We start from the raw sequence: 21,015 nt of genomic DNA on the forward strand, positions 1-21,015 counted from the left end.
TGGAAAAAACAATAGTTGCAGTGTTATCTCTCCCATGTGCTATAGTCTCTGCAGCCTTTGGAACATCTGGCTTGTGTTTTACCCATACTTTAGCTCCCAATTTCATTTTATCAGTAGGACCAAATCTTTCAGTTCCTCTGATAGTTATTTTGGAAGGAGGGTCAGGTTTTACAAGTGGTATTGTTTTACAAGGAATGATAATCACTTGAACTATCCTATCATTTTTACAAATCTGTATGTTCTCTTCACCTAAATTATGGAATGTTACAACAATTTCTCTTTGATAATTAGGATCTATTACTCCAGCCAATACATGTATTTCTTGAGCTGCTAGTCCTGATTTAGGCAAAATTTGTACAAAGTGATTTTTAGGGATTCTTATGCATATTCCAGTGGAAATTTTTAAAATTTCTTTTCTGTCCAACCAAAAGCTCTCTAAACAATGTAGATCATATCTTACCAAACTAGGTGTTCCTGGATATGGTGCTGGGACATCTGGCCTCAAAGTCCAATACTAATGTAACACCAAGCACAAGCAACTTCCAGGTTTGCATTATGAGCATAGCAAACTCCATTTATTCAGTGACAGATTAAGGTAAAACATTCACAGAAAATCAAAATCAAAATACAGGATAATTTGGTCATTTAGTAAGTCCTCAATCCAATTGCAAAGTACTAAGGTCAAAGTACTCCACCCCTGGAAAGTATATTCATTTAGTCAATCACAAAGTCTTCTCTCTATTAACTGGAGATTAGTTTCCAATCATAAACAAAGTACATTCATTTGGTCAGTCACAAAGTATAAAAGTAAAAAGTTTTCCACCCCTGGATCACAACTGAATCACAATACCATCCATCACCACCAAGCACCCTCTCCAAGGGGAGGTGGAGAGCACAAAGGCCATCTACCCCTAAGCCACAACAAGGTTATGATATCATCACACCATTCAATACCCAAGGAGAGGTCTTTTCTTCATCTTGACCCGTGGCAAGTTCTCAACAATCTCTGTTCCTGGGAAGACAAAGTTTAACAAAGCCACAATATACATTGCCAGAGTCTTCATCAAATCACTCTCTGCCTGCAGAACAGTCTCAGGACCCCTGAAAACATCAGTAAGACCCTCCTCCAGGATTTCTGTAAACATACAACATGAAAATCCTCCTTCAGGGCTTCTGAACCAACAGCAAGGTTCCAGGACCTATGTAATAATAACACTGTCCTTTACCAACAGACAAATCTGGCAAAATAACATCAAAACAGACAGAAAAAATACTGGCACCACAGTCGTGCCTCCTCAGTTCTTGGGAGTTCTTAGAAGTCCTGGGAAGCTCCAACTGGCCCCCAGCAATCCAGGTGGCTTTAGCTGGCAGTTCTCTCTCTCTCTCTCTCTCTCTCTCTCTCTCTCTCTCTCTCTCTCTCCCCCTCCATGATGCTGCTCCCAAAAGTTTTTCTGGTCTCTCTCTGCTTGGGCCTCTCTCTAAATCCACAGCACCAGCTCCTCCCAGTCCAGCCCCCTCTCTTCACGTCAACAAGTCCATCCCACAAGTGGAATTTACAAGCTCTCGGTTTTAATACTTAACCCAGAAACCAAGCCAATACAAGATCTTTAATTTCCATTACCATCACACAAAGTTGCAGGATATAAATAAACCCAAATAAATCATTGACATTTCTATATATTACTAACAAAACCCAGCAGCAAGAGATAGAAAGAGAAATTCTATTTAAAATAACTGTAGACAATATAAGATATTTTGGAGTGTGCCTGCCAAGACAAACCCAGGAATTAAATGAACACAATTGCAAAACACCTTTCACACAAATAAATTCAGATTTAAATAAATGGAAAAATATGAGTTGCCCATGGGTAGGCTGAGCTAATATAATAGAAAATGACAATTCTACCTAAATTAATTTACTTATTCAGTGCCATACCATTCAAACTACCAAAATTTATTTTATAGAGCTAGAAAAAATAATAACAAAATTTATCTAGAAGAACAAAAGGTCAAGAATACCAAGGGAATTAATGGAAAGAAATGCAAGGGAAGGTGGCCTAGCTGTGCCAGATCTAAAACTGTATTATAAAGCAACAATTGTTGAAACTATTTGGTATTGATTGGTTAAGTAATAGAGTGGTAGGTCAGTGGAATAGGTTAGATATACAAGACACAGTAGTCAATGACTATAGTAATCTCCTGTTTGATAAACCCAAAGACTCCAGCTTCAGGGATAAGAACTCACTATTTGACAAAAGCTGCTGAGAAAGTTGTAAAATGGTATGGCAGAAACTAGGTAGAGACCAACATCTTACACTGTATACCAAGATAGGGCCAAAAGAGGTACATGATTTAGACATAAATGGTGATACCATAAGCAGATTAGGAGAGCAAGGAATAATTTACTTGTCAGATCTATAGAGAAGGGAAGAGTTTATGACCAAATAAAAGATAGAGAACATTATGAAATGCAAAATGGATAATTTTGATTACATTAAATTAAAAGGGTTTTGCACAAAGCCAATGCAACCAAGATTGGAAGGAAATCAGAAAGCTGGGGATCAATTTTTACAGGTACTGTCTCTGATAAAGACTTCATTTCTAAAATATATTTTTAAATGAGTCAAATTTAAGAATACAAGTCATTCCCCAATTGATAAATGGTCAAATGATATGAACAGGCAGTTTTCAAATGAAGAAATTAAGGCTATTTATAGGCATATGAAAAAATGCTTAAATCATTATTGATTACAGAAATGCAAATTAAAACAAGTCTGAGGTACCACATCCCCCCATGAGATTGGCTGATATAACAAAAAAGGAAAATGATAAATGTTGGAGAAGATGCAGGAAAATTGGAACACTAATGCATTGTTGATGGAGTTGATCAAACTATTCTGGAAAGCAATTTGGAACTATGTCCAAAGGGCTATAAACCTGTGCATACCCTTTGATCCAGTAATACCACTACCAGGTCTGTATCCCAAAGAGATCATTAAAAAGGGAACAGGATCCACAAATACAAAAATATTTATTAGCAGCTTTTTTTGTCATGGCAAAGAATTGGAAATTGAAGGAGTGCCCATCAATTGGGGAATGACCAAACAAGTCATGTGAGTGTAATGGAATACTTTTATTTTATAAGAAATGATGAGCAGGCAGATTTTGGAAAAACCTGGAAAGACTTATATGAACTGATGCTGAGTGAAGTGAGCAGAACCAGAACATTGTATACAGTAACAGCAACATTGTACAATGACCAACTTTGATAGACTTAGCTCTTCTCAGCAATACAATAATCTATGACAATTCCAAAAGACTCATGATGGAAAATGCTATCCAAATCCAGAGAAAGGTTTATGGAATCTGAATGCAGATTGAAGCATACTATTTTCTCTTTTTTTGTCTTTTTATTTCTTGTTTTTCCCTTTTGTTCTGATTCTTCTTTCACAACATGACTGATGTGGAAATATTTAATATGATTTTTCATGTAGAGCCTATATCACTTGCTATCCTGAGGGGGGAGGGGAGGGAGAAAAAAATTTAGAACTCAAAATCTTGTAAAAGTGAATGTTGAAAACTATCTTTACGTGTAATTGGAAAAAAGATAAAATACTATTAAGTGTGGAAAAAAAAAGAAATACTCATGAAGAAATCTGGGTATCAGCGTGGGGAAACGTGGTGAAAATCATCTCACTGGCAGAAACAAAAGCAAGATTGTGATTATAATATTTTAGACCAACTAGACAGAAAGTGGAAAGAAAGAGGAACTGGGAAAACTGTATCAAACTTGAATAGAAATGTGATAAGTGAATGATGGGTAATTAAATTATTTCACTATCTGAAAAATTCATCTCAATTGCCCAATCTAATAATCTTTCCCCCGTCCTTATCTTCTTGGACCTTTCTGAAGCAGATCTCTCTTCCCTGAACTTCTGGGACATTCCCTCTTCTTTTTTTCCTCTTCTTCCTGCTAGTTGCTTAATCCCGTTGATTCTCCTGCCAAGACATCTCTTACCTCTGAATTCTTCTCTCCATTCACAATGCCATTACTCCTAACCACTACCCCTCCCTCCAGGTTCTCCAAAGAATTTAATTTAAAAATGATTTAAAAAATTTTGAGACGAAAATCTCAGGGCAGCAAGGTGGTGGAGTGAAAAGAGCACTGGCCCTGGAGTCAGAAGGACCCGAGTTCAAATCTGGCCTTAGACACATAACACACTTACTAGCTGTGTGGCCTTGGGCAAGTCACTTAACCCTAATTGCTTTGCCTTTCTGCTCCAAAAAAAAAAAGAGACTAAAATCTCAACACTATATATTCCCTGATTTGCAGGAACTATTGTCTCATTCCTCAGCAATTATCCCAAATAGCTACTTTGCTTTATACTTAACAGATATTCCTTTTTGGCAAATTGATCAGTCTAGTAATGTTTTAGAAATGCTGATAGAAACACCATTTTTTGGCTTAACTAATTTATTTAGTTCACGAACTAAATGTCAGTATAACTGAAAATGTAATACTTTTAAAGTAGTGAATAAGCTTAGGAGATATCAAGAGTAAGAATTCTTTTATACAAGATAAAATTGGTAGTAGCTGGAATTTACATATTTAATAACAATAGTAGCATTTATAAAGTGCTTTAAGATTTGCAAAGCACTTTATGAGTGTTATCTCATTTTATTCTTAAAACAAACCTGGTAGGTAGGTGCTATAATTATCCACCTTTGACAGATGAGGAAACTGAGGCAGATAGAGGTTAAGTGATTTGCCCAGGGTTACATAGCTAGTAAGTGTCTGAGGCTGGATTTGAACCCAAGTTTTCCTGACTCTGGATCTGGAGCTCTAAGTACTGTACCACTTACCTGTTCCTTTATAGTTAGAATGGGATGTATCATGATGTAATGAGAATAGTAGCTAACATTTATGTAAGGTTTTAAGATTTATTTAACATCATCTCATTTGATTTTCACAACAACCTTTAAGGTAGGTGCTATTGTTATCATCATTTTACAGATGAGAACATAGACAGTGCTTAAATTAAGACAGTGTCATATAGCTATTAAATGTCTGAGGCAGGATTTGAATTTGGCTCTTCCTTACTCCAACTTCAGCATTCTATCCACTATGCCATCTCTAAATCATGGCCTCTTAATCTGGGGAATTTAAATATTTTGATATCTGTATTTCAATAAAATTGTTTTCCTTCACTCCTATGAATTTTATTTTATGCATCTAAATACACTTGACAAAGGGTCATGAACTTCACCAGGCCTTCATGGTATCCACATCTCACACACACACACACACACACACACACACACACACAACCCTTGCTCTACGGGGTGACAAGATAATTAGTATTATCTCTATTATATAAATGTGTAAGGTGAGGTTATTTACCCAAAGGCACAGTAAATACTTATCAGAGTTGAGATTTGAACCCAGATATTCTCTCTCATTCAATCTTCCTTCTACTACAGTGTTCTGTGATGGGACATGTTTACTTGTACAATGCAATTTTGCAGGATGAGGAAAGGATAAGAGAATTTTTCAGGATGAGAGATTATATTATAACTTTCAAATTAAATTAACATTTGAAAGGAAAATGCCAAATTTAAAAATCATATTAAAAAAAAACTCTCCAAAGAAAGACAAGGAACACATATATTAACATTTAGCTCACGCCCACATCTTTAGGTGCAACTTTCACTTAAGCAACCTGAGGCAAATAATTATATATATCACTTCTCTATGTTAAAGAACTATGGTTTTCCCTGGAAATATGTTTCAGCTATTCCCTAAAATTCCCTTAAAATTCTTTTTGCTACATTTTAAAAACTCACTTCTGTCCTCAGGAGACATAAAGGTATATTGTCTATATGAACTCCAACCCAAAGTTAACTCTAAGTCATGTGTAGACAATTTATATGATCAATCATTAAGCAATCAATGAACATATGTGTTCGGTACTCTGTTAGGGACTGGTGACACAAATACAAAGAATGAAACAATCCTTATGTTTAAAGACATTCTAAGGGTGCAGGGAGAAAATAAGTACATACAAAATATATATAATGCATTTCTATAAAGTGAATAATACAAATATGTAGATCTTTCTATATATACACACACATTTAGTAGTTAAATGCAAAGTTTTTGGGAGCAAGGGCAGTAGCATTTGTGGAGAGAAGATTGGGAATAGTTTCATGCAGAATATGGGGCTTGAGTTGTTTCTTTTAACTATTAAGTCAATGTTTATTGATAGTCTTCAAATAATAGGAACTTCGGACCCTCCAAAGTTACCAATGATCTTACTAATGAAAAATTATTACATGTCTATTTTATAGCAGGCACTGTGAAAGGAATTGAGGATTCAAAGACAAAAAAGAAATCTAACAAAAAGCTTACATTCTTTTGAGAGAGACAACATATATATGTATGTGTGTATGTATATGCATATGTATGTGTATGTAAATGTGTATGTATGTGAATGTGTATGTATATACGCATGTATGTGTATATATGTGTGTATGTATATGTGTATCTATATGTATGCATATATGTATGTGCGTGTGCATGTGTATGTTTATTCATATGTGTGCAGTATATGTATACGTGCATGTATATGTGTGCATGTATATGTGTACATGTATGTATATGTGTGCGTGTATATGTATACGCGTGTGTGTATGTGTGTGTATATGTGTATGTATATATAAATGTAACAATACTGAATGACATCAGAGCTGTCTTCTTCCCTAGCCTAGCATTCCATTTATAGTCTATGTCAGGCAGGACCAGATGCCTATATTGCTGCATTATTATATAATAGTTGTCACCCCAGGTTATTATAGTTGAATCATTGCTAATTAATAAGTATTGAGTTATTTCTTAAAAAGAAAAAAAAGTGACTCTATCAGATGGGAATTAGCAAGTGTGGTGTTTAAAAAGTTCCTAGAGACATAGTTTCTGGGTAATTTAATCATTTTATTAATAATGCCAGCATTTTAATTAAAGGATGGTCATTTGGTATGTGTTAGACCACAGAGAAGCATGGTAATGGGTTCAAGATTTACATGTTCTTTTGGAAGAGGATTGTTTGAAAGGATGGCAATCAGCTCTGATTGGTTAACAATTAAGGAGAAAATGAATATTACAATGAGGGGTTGCACCTGAACTTTGATTAGGTCATTTAGTTTTTAAATTACCGGCAGACTTGGTCAATCTATTCAAAGAATTTAAGCCCCACTCAAGCCTGAGCAGAACACAATGGTTGCCCCACCTTGGTGGGGTCTAGATAGAGGAGAAAGAAAGAAGGTTAGTTCAATCTTCAGAGACTGAGTTCTTGAAATGAGGATTAAGAAAAGGGGGAAATCTGAATCTCTCCAAATCACTCCCCAAATAATTTCTCTTAGAAGGAGTATATTCCAGTCCTATGGGATGGCCAGTACAAAGGTATGGAGGTGGGATGAAGCATGTGAAGAAAAGAGAGAAATCCAATTTGTTCAAATCTCAGAGTGTAAGGGACTATCTAATGAGAACAGAAAAGTAGAGCTGGAAAGAAATTTAATCAGTCAATTAGTCAGTCAACAAACAGTTATCAGGTTTTTATTATGGGGAGGATCAGGAAAGTCTTCTGAAGAAGATGAGACTTGGACTGAACCTTGAAGAAGTCAGGTGGTAGAGGTGAGGAGGGTGTCAAGTTGTGATGGGTTTTTTTAAAACTAGAATTTTATCGATTTTTAAATTTTTATACAATCTATATTTTCCCTATGTCCTTTTTAAAGTGGAATTTTATTCACATCTTTTGTTTTCATACCACTTATATTTCCACTTGTATTTTTCTCCTTCCTTCTGAATCATGCCTTATAATTTAAAGCAAAAAAGGAAGAGGAGAAAAATAATTCAGCAAAACCTGTCAACATAGAAAATAAATCTAATAGTATATGCAGTGTTCTGTTCCTATGGACCCTGATCTCTGCAAAGGAAAGAGTGGGGGATTCTCACACCTCTTTAATGCCACACCTGTTCTTTATCCTTGCACAATATCCAGTTCCACCTGTTTTGTGGCGGTTGTTCTTTTCATCTGCATTGTGATCATTGCGTATAATATTCTCCTGGCTCTGCTTATTTTTATGAAGGGTTTTAGGAGTCAAACAGAGGGGCTTATATTTTATCCTAGAGGCAATAGGGAGCCATTGCAGTTGACTGGGTGATAACATGGCCAGATCAACACTGAAGAAAATTACTCTGGCAGCCTAGTTATAGGATGAATTGCAGCGAGGAGAGATGTGAGGCAAGGAGGTCTTAAGTAAGAGACTTGGCAATAATCTAGGAAAGGGTTGATGAGGGCTTGGACTAAGGTGGCATGCATATGGAGAAAAAGGGTTAGATTTGAGAGATGTCATGGAGGATAAAAAATTGAAATTCAAGAATATACTTAAAATTTTGTATCGGACAATACTTTCAAGCTCCTTGAACAAATCCTTATTAGGCCTACTAACAAATAGTGAAAGAAAGTGACTTGAATATCTATAATTTTCCTTATCTTAATTCTGATAAAAGTTTTAATTAGAAAAGAAATGGGTCAGAAGGAATTAATAATCACAACCAGCAACAACGATAATAGGCAGCATCATGTAGTGGATAATGAGCTGGTCTTCACGTCAGTAAGATGTGGGTTTAAGCCCTGCCTTTGATACATATTGACTGTGTGATTCTGAGTAAGTCATAGCATTCAGCATTTATGCTATTCTTTAAGACTGTAAGTTGCAGAGAAGGTATTGACCAATATTACTAGAGGGAGTTCACCATATCAATGAAATCACAGGTCCAGTTTCTATCCCTGATAATAACAACCTCATATCAAAATCATGAGTTAGTGTCTACCAAGTGCTTTACTCATTTTTGCATTGTGAGACAAGTCATATAAGCATAATTATGTCCACCTTGTATGTCATAAAATCATAGTATCGCAGATTTGGAATTGAAAGGGACTTTGGAGGGCTTCTAATACAAACTCTTCATTTTGGAGAAAAGGTCACTGAGATGATAGGGAGGTGAGTAGAAGTGATTTGCCTCAGGGCATACAGGTGGTGACAGAACTGGATTACAAACTGAGGCTCAAGGTAAGATAAAGTAATTTGCTTAGGGTAACACAGCTAATAAATTCTGTAGAATAAGAAGTAGGACACTTGGAGTCAGGAAAGACCTGGATTCAGGTCTTACCTTTGAAATGTGTTAACTTTGGGATCATTGAGAAGTCATTTAATCTCTTCAAATTTCAGCTTCCTCATCTGTAAATTGGGGATAATAATAATCCCTGTAGTGTCTACTTCATGGGATGGTTGTGAAGCTTAAATTCATTATGTATGCATGTTTGTGTGTGTTTCTAGTGCTTTAGAAATTCAAAAGTGGTTATATAAATGCTACATACATTGTTATAATTATCATTTCAAGATTTCTGACTCCAAGTCCACTTTTCCCATACCATGTTGGAGAAAAAAAAGCAGAAGAATTGAATAATATATGGACTTGTTTATCTACTTCTGAATAGTCCTGTGTTAATTGGGTTTAAAAAAATGCCTTTAAGGTCTTTTATTCCTTGGCTTGTAGATTCTAATCCTTAAACAACTACAAGACAAAAAGCCACAGTAACTTCCAGTATTGAATGCCTACTTGGAAAACTGTACAAACATCTGTCATACCTTAAATTGATGGCATATATTCTTCAGTACATGTGCTTCTCCCTCTGTTTCTGGGACAAGCCTTATCACCTTATCACTGCAAAAAAGAAAAAAAGCAACAACCATGAAACATTTTTCTTTCAAAAATAATTTTTAGAAAGGTAGCATTAACTAATTTTCTTTCCTGAATTTAAAACAATAATGCAAGTCCTACTAACCTGGAAGTGTTTCAAATACTGATCTAAAGATGGCTTGCATGTCTTTTGTTTTATCATCAGCCTTGCTAAGTTCAAAGAGGCTCATCTCTAAAAGATCTGGTCAACAGATGATAAATTTCCATTGGAGATGGAAACTCAAGATTGACTAAATCTTTACATTTCCTGAAGTATGGAGCACTTGTGATCTGTCTGGAAAAAAATGGTTCCCCATTCTAATGAAACCACAAATACTTGAGGCATTTTTAAAAATTAAGTTTTTATTGATAACTTTAATTTTTCATAGCTTTTCCTTCCTTTTCTCAATGGGCCATCCCTTCTATATAGAATAAAAAAGAAAAGAGGAAACAAAACAAGCCAGGAAAACTCATTAAATATCAATTGAATTTGATAGTATATTAAGTGGTTCCCCACTTCTTCAAAGAAGGGGGAAAGGGAGGTGCATTTTCTTATATATTCTCTAAATCCAAAATTGATTTTTACAATTTGAATAATATTCAGTCTTGGTTCTGGTTATTGTTAGTGTTTTTTCTATTTATGTTGCTACAGTTGTGCCCAAACCCAAATCACATGCCACCTGATTTGGAGCCCACCATTAAGCCTCTTTATATTTGTCTTTTTTCTCTATCCTACACCCTATAATAGCTTGAAACAGCTTAAGGCATAGTCTTGGGTATTGACCAAGGCATTGTCCCCTAACCCCCTACTTCCTGAATTAACATTCTGTACATGATCACTATGTACAGGGATCAGTCTCCAGGGTTATGGTACAAGTTTATCTTAAGAAGAGACCACCCTGTTCTGTTCCTGCTGACTAAGTAGGGTCCCCACACCCTGTATTCAGAACATGACCCTAGCCTGTCCCCATCACCCAACACCCGCCACCCTTTACCCAGAACATGACCCCCTAGCCTGTCCCCATTACCCAATGACCCTTCACCCCTTCACCCTGTACCCTCCACCCTGTTCTTGGAGGGACCCCTTTCCAGGAAAAGTTGCACCCTTGTACCATCTTACGAAATTAGCCCTGAGCTATAGATCTAACCAATGGCAATTCTTGGCTTCTATGCATCATTGCTTATGCTAATTCCCCTCCCCAATTGTGTTTTTTGTGGTTTTAGCCTTTATAAGCACTGTTTGTACCCCAATTTGGGGCCACCTGATTTGAGTTTATACTCCAGGCAGTCTAGTGCTTGATCAATAAATCCACACCTAAATTTACCTTGAACCCAGGTCTCAGCTCGCTCTTATTCTCTGCACAACACTACAACCATTTTTGCATTTGTTTCTTAATTTTGCTTATTTTACTCTGTAAGCAAATATGAACTCTATATCAGTTTATAGAAACCTTTCCATGCTTCTTTGAATTCTTTACATTTGTCATTTCTTATTACAGGAATATTCTGTTAATTTATGGGCCATAATTGGTTTAAGCACTTTCTAATCAATTGGCAGCTTTATAAGAAATGTTGCTATGAATACCTTTAGCATCATATAATGGATAGGGAGCCATTCTCAATCAGGAAGACTTGGGGCCTGTGCCACATACTGGTTGTGTGACCCTAGGCAAGCCACTCAGCCTTTCAGTGTACCAGGCCATTGTTTAAGACTGTAAATTGTTGTAATGTTAATAGGATATAAGATCTTCCCTGCCCATTAATAGGCCTCACATGGAGTCTATTAAGGGAAGTTTGCTTAGGGAAGGCTTGCTTGTAGGAAGGCTTTTACACTTGAGTCAGGTAGGTTGTGATGCCCTCTGGCTCTAAAAAGGGTCTCTCTCTCTCTCTCTTTATATATATATATATATATATATATATATATATATATATATATAATTTTTTTTCTTTGCTTTGAGGCTCACTCATTGGAAGAGTTCTTGTGACTTGACCAGATAAGACTCTGGGTAACTGTTAAGGAGTCTCCTGGCTTTGAAAAACCCAGATGTTGGTGCTTCTTTCTCTGGTAACTATAAGTATGTATGTATATATATTGCTTTGGTCAGACAGTTTAATCTGTCTGTTGATTTGTGCTAATTTCTCAGACAGAAGCCCTGTCTGTTTGTATTTATTTCTCTACTTGTATTTTCTCTAAAGTTCAGGATGCTGATTTTTCCTTTGAACTAGTGAATGTAATTAAAAAAGATTGTTGACTCCTTAAACAGATAGTTTTCCTAGTAAAGCAGATCTAAGAACCTGTGCTAGCAGCCATCCTTCCCAACACTGGTTATTTCCATCTTTTTTTTATTCTTTAGTAATGAAGCAAAACCTTAGAGTTCTTTTCATTTTTGCTTCTTCTATGATGAATGATTTGGAAAAATCATTCATCTTTGAAGTATTAAAGTAGAAGGTGAAAAAACTAAAGACAACATTATTTTCTGATCAACTATCACATTGTTGTTGCTTAACTGCATTAATATAATTTCTTCCTTGGTTTGGTCTTTTTCATCCCTTCTTAAAGCTACCAGGCTGTCCTCAGGTAGTATCTGTAGACTCCAATTCTAGAGGACCTCTAATTTTAAAGACATAAGAATCAATCAGTCAACTGGTCTTCCTGACTCAAGTCTCTCCCTTGTTTAATACATATCCTTCACACAGTTGCCCAAATAATAATCTTAAAGTACTGTTCTGATCCTGTCACTGCTCAATTAAACTGTAGTAGGTAATTGTTCTCCTTGCTTCAAGTATATCCTCTCTCCAATTCAATCCTCCAAATAAGTCTCACTAAATTACTCCCCTACTCAATAAAGCCTAGTGCTTCTTAATACTCATACAATTAAATATACAAAATCCTTTGATCTTTAAAGCCCTTCACAACTGGCCTTCAACCAACTTTTCCAGCCTTAATATGTATTATTCCCCTTCATATATTTTTTTCAGTACAAACTGTCCTTTCTGTTCCTTGTATACAAAACTCCATTTCCCATTTCTCTATCTTGGCACAAATTGTTCTTCATGACTAGAACACACACTTTCTTTATATCTTCACCAACATAGTCTCTTCATAGTTCTAGAAACTAGAACTTCTAGTTTCCTTCAAAGCTTAGTTTAAAAACTACCTCCCACATGATACTTTTTCTTGAACTTCCTTATCCCCTTAACATCTTTCTATATTCCTTTGTAATACACACACAAATGCAAATGCACACACGCATGCACATGTGCTCACACACACAGAGCTAGGTGATGCAGTGGATACAGTGCCAGGTCTGGAGTCAGGAAAGCTCATCTTCTTGAGTTCAAATCTGGCCTCAGACACTTATTAGCTGTGTGGCCCTGGCCAGTTTGCTTCAGTTTCCTCATCTGTAAAATGAGCTGGAGAAGGAAATGGCAAGCCACTCCAATATCTCTGCCAAAAAACCTCAACTGTGGTCACAATGAGTCAGGCATGACTGAAAAAAATGACAAATATATATAAAAATATATCATATATGTAATATAAATAGCATATTTATATGTGTGCAAGTTCTTTTTTATGATAGAATAATTTCCTTGAAGGCTAGAACTGTTTCTTTAAATCCAGAGCCACTGATACAGTATCAGCTTATCTATACTAAACACTTAATAAATGCTTATTGATTGATAATGAGATGTAAGAAAATGTTAAATGATGACAATGATAGCTTTGGGATAGAAATCTTTTGAGAACAGTTCATAGAAGATAACAAATAAAGAAAATCATGGATGACAAATGTCAGAGTTTTTTTTCTCTTCTTTTGCCTCATTATTGAATGTAAACTTCATATGGTATGGTATTGATTCCCCTACTATAGAATTTCTTTTTCCTTTCTTGTATTAGGGAACTCAATTTAATTCAACTCAACAAACATTTAAATGCCAGCTATATGTAAGACACTATACTAGGTAGTGGGGGTGTAGAGATAAAACAATACAAAATTTCCCATAACCTCAAGAAACTTACTGTCCAATTGGGATGAAGGAGATAAGACATGTATGCAAATATTTATGGTACCAAATATAATGTGACAAGAACAAAAGAGAGAGCACTCTAATAAATAGCCCTTTCTCTGAGATAAAGCAGGGAAAGTTTGATGGAGGAGGCTTTTGAGCTGGGCCCTGAACAAAGAGAAGAAATTCTATAGACACAGAGGAGGAAGTGTGCTCCAGATTTGGCCGATTGCCTTTTCCTATGCAAGGAGGTCCAAGAGGGTTAGATGAGATTAGGAAACAATAGTAACATTTGATTAATGCACCAACAAAAAAAACCCACAACACAAAAAAAGGTAGAATAAAGCTAAGCATAACAAGGTAGTTTTGAGTCAGCTTCAATAGGGCTTTAATACTACAAGGTCCAGGTATGTCAAATGACAAAGAAATATATTTGGCAAGAAATATTTTCTTTCTCCTATCTGTACAAATACACCTTAAATGCAATTTATGACAAGCAGATATTTTAATTTTTTTCATCCTATTATCTCTCTCTTTTTGCTTTGTGGATAAAAAAAAAAGCCTTGCATCAATTGACGCAGCTTGGTCCTTTGAGGTATTATTAAATTCCAGTGCTATGCATTAGCAATACCATTTTATAATATGGCTTTGACCTTTGGCTTTCCCAAAGGAAATATCTCTTTTGCCTTTGTCACTGCTTGTCTTTGAATAAAGACATAGAATGGTGAAGAAATCAAGTAAAAAAAAGAATGGAATGATCTAGGTACTCTAGGCAAAACCTAATTGAGGTATTGGTGGACTGTGAATTAAAATATAATTTCTCAGAGACTTCCAGATCATGTGACCAATATGGTAGGGGATTAAACTTTACTCTGATCCTCACAAGCTCTTAAAACTTGCCAAAATAAGAATTGTGTGCAAGTGGTGAAGTTGAAGCTGTGTCCACAGGCCAAGATGTTAAGATTAATGAGGTAGCAGTGTGATGAATTAGTAGCAGAGAAGGCTAACAGCCCATTCCCCAATGTACTCACTCAGCATCCACTAGCCCCCAAATACTTTGCACTACAGCTACAGTGGCATGACAGGATCCATGGACTTATGCATTGGGGTCTGCTTAGTAATTTCCTTACTGTTTCTGCGGTCTCAATAAGCACATTCTGCTTCCTCCCTCACCTCACCTTTTTTTGGGGGGGGGCAACAAGTAATAGAACTTAACTTTGCCCAACTGCACATACCTACCTCATCCCTTTGGGAAGAGGACATGGAAATATAGGAAAGTAGAAGCTTTTCTACATATGCTACTAAATGCAATATGCTACTAAAAAATACTCAGTCAGAGAACCAAGGAACAGGACAGGAAAAGGGTGCTGGCATGTATTGAGGATTCCATAAAATCTGAAGGAAATGGGCCAAGCATCCATCTAGGACCAATCTACCCCTAAGAAAACCCATGTGACACGGGCTGTGGCTGACAAAAAAATGAATTCCCCAGCAAAGGAGAAGGCTGAGACAGTTTTCAGGTTCAGTGCTGGGGGATCTGCCATCAAAGGGAAAAGAGGCAGAAAGGGAAATATAAAGAAAACAGACTGAAATTATCTAAGATCTCAGGAAGAAGAAAAATCAGTTAGAACCTTGACTACATGCAAAAAAATCAACAGGGAGGATGTTAAAACATAAGCTAAGATGGCCTCCAGGTGATCTAAATGAATCCAGACATCTTTGAATAAAAATTGCAAGACAAAGGGAATTGTGCTAACACTTGATAAAACAGAGGACCTTATGGATTCTCAGTAGTACATGGAACCACAGCAGGATGTTCCTGAATAGTTCAAGAAAAATAAAAATTGTGAAAGATGAATTTATATCTTCTGTGGCAAAAATAATTGGCAGAATAGAAAAAAAAAACATGAATCCACAGTGGAAGAGCACGACAAGCCAAAAACCCTGTATACCACAATACAAGAAAAGTGCCCAGAACTTTTGAACATAGAAAACAAACTTCCAATAGAAAAAACCCAGTTCACCCCCAGAAAAACCAAAATTTTATACTTCAAACTCTGATAAGTAGTTGTGAAATTTAATAATTCCAACAATGAATTCTGCAAGCAACCAGCAGAAAGCTCTTCAAATATAAAGGAAATTAAGGAAAGGAAAATTAATTCAAATGTCATAAGAATATTGTGCACCCACCAGAAACTTAAGAACAAAATGAAATAATCTGTCCTGAAGAGCAAAGCAACTCCTGATACAACCCAAGTGACATAAACTGGAAACCTGTACTTAATCATCAATGGGAAAAGACTTTCAATAAAAGAGAGAGATTTCAAACATTTCTATAAAACTAAACCAGATGTGAACAAATTATTTGCTTTGCCAAAACCTCAGAAAACAGAAACGCAAGACAGGTAAACAAATACAGTAACTGATGAAAACACAAGTAAAAAAATGAATTAACCCAGGAGAAAAAAGGGAAAAAAACTAGAAAAAGACATATATGGCATTAAAAACAGCAACAAGACAACAACAAAATAACAGCATGGTGATCATTAAGCAATTTCTTCCTAAAAGTAACCAAGGAGACAAGGGAGAAAATAAAACAGAAGAAATAATAATGGTGGAGGAACCGATCTGAAACATCAAGACTACACCTCCTAACAGCAGTTATAAGTGAATCAATGTCTTTTTGTGGGACTAAATTGCATAATGGGTGGGCACATAAAAGAGTAGGGAGGAGGAATTAGAGGGAAATGTATGATGAATCCTATCAAATCAGTGTGAGCAATGATGGGACAATAACTTGCATGCAAGTATCTCAGGAAGAAGGGCTACAGGAGAATGAGCAAAGTGACAAACAGAGGGAATGAAACAGGTAGAAAAAGGAGCAATCAAAGTGAAATGGTGGGAGAGGGCTTCCTCTGAAGAAAACTTCCTGCAAGGGAAGAGATACTCTGTAACGGGAGATCAGGACCTTCCCATGGGCGGAATCTGCAGGGATTTGGGATGTAGTGAGACCATTCACTACATTTGAGAGTGTTTTGCCTTCATTGACAGCATCCTGCCTCAGGAGAAAGGGAATTGGAGAGCTCCCCAGGGGTATGGGGGGGCAATGGACATCAAGACAGGTAGGAAGACAGAGATCCAGAGAGGAGATTTCAGGCAAATGGGAAAGAATATGACCATAAGGAATGTAGGGGAGTAGTGATGAACTGTACTATCAGGGACAAAAGAAGGTTTCTACCACAGGAAATACTTCTATCTTTGCTATCTCCTGTAGGGACTGATACTTCTAACGGTGAAGCAAAACAGACAAAAGGGATAGATAGAGGGCAAGACCTACATAGAAATTACCCAGAAACTGTTTGGAAAAGAGAACTCCAAATAAGCACTTTAATTACATGTGAAACTCAGACATAAGGAATAAATAAGAATAAGGACCATTAGTCAAAGAACAAAAGTTTAGAATAGACAAAAAAGGGAAAAAAATAATGAAGAGAATGAGGGAGGGAAAGAAATCCTTTTTAGAAAAATGTGAAGAAAATAAAAAAAACTAACAAACAAAAAAAGTTGAAGGGGAGGAGAGTAAGAAGAGAATATAACTTTACTGAGAAGGAAAAAAGGGAAGAATTAGCTAGATGGAAGGACAGAAGAAAAAGGAGTTAATAAATTAAGGAAAACTCCAAAAGCCTGAAAAGAATTAATAAACAAGAGAAAGCCATAAGGGTGAGGGGAAGAGAGCTAATGGGAATTGGGTTACCTAATCTAGATTAAACAAAAGTAATGGAAGAGACAAAGCACTGTCTTTAAAGATAAAGAGTAACAAACATGATAAATCAGGAGAAAAAAATTAGAGAAAAATATAAACCTAATTTTCATAAGTACAAATGTGAATGGATCAAACGATCTGATAAAATGAAGGAGTGATAAACTACCTAAGAAAGTAAAATCCACAATCGGACAATCTGTTACTTATAAGAAATGCACTTAAAAAAGTAGATATATACACAGAATAAAAATGAGGGACTGGAACAAAATTTACTACATAAATTCCCCAAAAGCAGAAGCTGCAATCATATTACCAGACAAAACAGGCACAAAAATTTACAAAATAAAGGGGGAAAGATAAGAAAACTACATTGTACTGTAAGTAAACATAGACAACAAAATAATATATTCAACTTGTATGCATCATATGCCTTAGCATAAAAATTCTTTAAGGAAAAATTAACCAAACACACACACACACACACAGAGTAGCACACTAATAGCAGGAGGCTTGAATATTCTTTCAGTTTTGGACAATCCAACAAAGATAAACAAAAGGGAGAAATTAAAAGTAAACAAATTGATGGAGAAATAGAAAAGACTTATGGTAGATCCTAAATGAGACTAACATGTGTGTGTATTTCTCAATACCACATAATAAAAATTATCTAAAAAACAAAAAGCAAGCAACATGGAGACACACTAGAAGTTTTTGTAGTATGTACAGAAGTAAAGCCAGGAAGTTAATTCTTCCTACTATAATTTGATGTAATTCTAGAAGAGATAATAACAATAAGAATATAAAGAAATTAAAGACACGAAAAAGACAAAGATATCAAACTCTCCTTAACTGCTGATATCATTATATATTTTTTTAGAAAATCCTAAAGATTTATTCAGAATTGTAATTGAAGAAATCAATATCTTCTGAGAAGTTGGTTACAAAAGAAACAAAGACATGCACTGTGACCTGGCAGCACTTCCTAAATTGTGGGTTTTGATTCTGTATAGGGTCCTGAAAAATTTGGCAATAGTAAAAGGTTTTTGAATGTGTAATAAACAAAAAGTAATTAAAAATCAAATGAAAAATTAATCCAAGGTGTTTCTGGCAGCGCTGGCCTGTGATGCAGTATGCAACTTCATTGAAGCCTTGGTTCTGATCAAACAACATTCCTACTTTGCACTGTGCATGCCATCATACCATGCAACGCCAATGAATACTGCAAAAATACAAAAAGGGGTCACAAGTGGAAAAACTCTAAGTAGCTCTGACCTAGAACACTTCACTTTTCAGCACATATATCAAAGAAGTCATTAATACGAAAAAAATCTCTACTTATATCTAAATATTTATAACATTGCTTTCTATAGTAGCAAAGAGCTAGAAACAAATTAGATGCCCATCAATTGGCAAATGGCTAAGCAAATTCTGATACATGAATATAATAGAATATTACTGTGATGTAAAGAAATACCAATGCAATGAATACAGAAGAGTGCTAGATAACTTACATGAACTGAGGAAGAATGAAGTAAGCAGAACTGAGAAAACAATATACACAATAACTACACCAAGGTAAATGTAAACAATGGCTACCACAAAACAGTCAAAAGAGAACAAGCATGGTTCCAGAGAAGAGATAAGATATCCCCATTTTCTCCTTTGCAGAGCTCGGAGGTCCACGGGTGTGGAACACTGCATAAGTTTTTAGACTTTTTCAATATGTTAGTTAATTTTTCTGATTTTTCTCTTTCTCTTTTAAAAATGTTATTTGTTAGATGGAATGGCTTTCTAGAAGGAAACATGGGAAGTAAAAATTTGTCAATATAAAAATAAAAGATAGTAATAAAATGTTATCCCAAAATATATATTCTATTTTCCTTAGTTTAACATACATGTGAAACAACTTTATTCCTAGATTCTGAATAGCCTTGGCTTTTTACACTTGACCTAATAAACTCCTTGGCAGAAAAAGAAAAAATCTGTTAATGCGGTTGCTTCTGATAATCAGATCACTAGGACAGATTGTTGAGAAATATCTCCATCTGGGGTTCTGTAAGCTCAGCTCCTCAAGAGTGCAAAGAAAGTAGTCTGAACTAGTTTCATATCCATCCTGCAGTGATATATACATATATATGTATATATGTAATTTTGTAAAATGATGAATAATTCAACCTGGCAATCAATTCCCTTTCTGTGATTACACGATAGAAAAGAATACCCCCAAGGACTATTTAACCCTGAAATTAGTTTTTCTTTATAATGAAATGTCTACCTTATAGAAAAGTTTAGACATTTTTTGTTGGGGGAGACTGGAAATATTTTCCCCTATTTTATCATATATCAAAATCCAAGCCAAATGGCTGGGTTTAAGCATTTAATAAATAATGAAACAAATTTCTTTGTAAAAACAAAAGAAAGAAACAACATCGGAATTAAATTTATTTTATTCCCCAGAATTTACTGCTTTTAGCACACAGTCCTGAGAGTTCTGTGGGACACTCAGAAGTTGTTAATAATAATATAGTAATAATAATAATAATAGATAACATATACCATGTGCCAAGAACTGTACTAAGCCTTTTATAAATATTATCTCATTTAGTTACACAAGTAGTATATGTCAGAGAAAGAAAACTTGGACTTGTCTTCTTTATTCCTCTATAATTTACACTATTCTGTCTCTTAGAAGAAAACACATTAAAAGTAATTTAATCCTAACTACCAATGGTATTTACAATGATATTTGCAATTTACATTTAAATCCCAAATACTATTTTTTTTCAATTAACCATTTAAGATGTAATCTTATTTGGACTACAGTGTTATATTTTAGAGTCTAAGCAAAATGTCTACCTGACATTTTCCTAAGTAAACTTATTTTGCAATCACTAACATTAAATATTTTGGTTATTTTTTTCAGAATTTCTTATATTGCAACAATAATATTTTCTGCTTTTCATGGCAAGTACTCAATATTTTAGGTTACTGTGTAAGGACTAGGAAAATAACTACTATGTATAACTCCCTCCTCCCTTCCCCCCATGTGAAGAATGGACTCTGCATTCTCAATCAACTTAATAACTATCCAAGATTTTTGTAGCATTTTAAGATTGAAAAGAATAACTTGAGACACATTATTCCTTCTATTCTTCATGACAGCATTGTAAACTAGTAGTATTGGTATCACTGTGCCCATTTTACAAATGAGAGAACTGGAATGAGACAGGTTAAAGGATTTACCCATCACACACCCAGTCAGTAACTCTAAGAGTTGGGATTCAAACTCAGTTCTCTCCTGATTCCAGATCCAGGGCTTTCTACAATACCATACTGCTTCACAATTTGCAAATGTAATTTGGAACATGATCAGGTTGTAATTTGGGGATTTCTGGCATTTGAAAATCCTTCAGTTTTTCCTTTTAAAGATCAGGCATGCTCACTT

At 35.4% G+C, this 21,015-nt stretch overlaps 1 protein-coding gene across 4 annotated transcripts in view; it reads right to left on the reverse strand.

The window, feature by feature from the left end:
• Positions 1–21,015, reverse strand: part of CPA6 (carboxypeptidase A6) — a 378,150-nt gene that overhangs the window by 220,974 nt on the left and 136,161 nt on the right. For all 4 annotated transcript variants that reach the window (XM_069100081.1, XM_069100079.1, XM_069100082.1 and 1 more), the window contains one exon: positions 9,709–9,784. In XM_069100081.1, coding sequence (XP_068956182.1) covers positions 9,709–9,784 — 76 coding nt within the window. The remainder of the gene's footprint in view (positions 1–9,708; positions 9,785–21,015) is intronic.

The sequence above is a fragment of the Petaurus breviceps genome, unplaced genomic scaffold, assembly GCF_028583685.1.
Source record: "Petaurus breviceps papuanus isolate PSGF00001 unplaced genomic scaffold, PetGlider_PUasm1.0 38, whole genome shotgun sequence".
Lineage (NCBI taxonomy): Eukaryota > Metazoa > Chordata > Mammalia > Diprotodontia > Petauridae > Petaurus > Petaurus breviceps.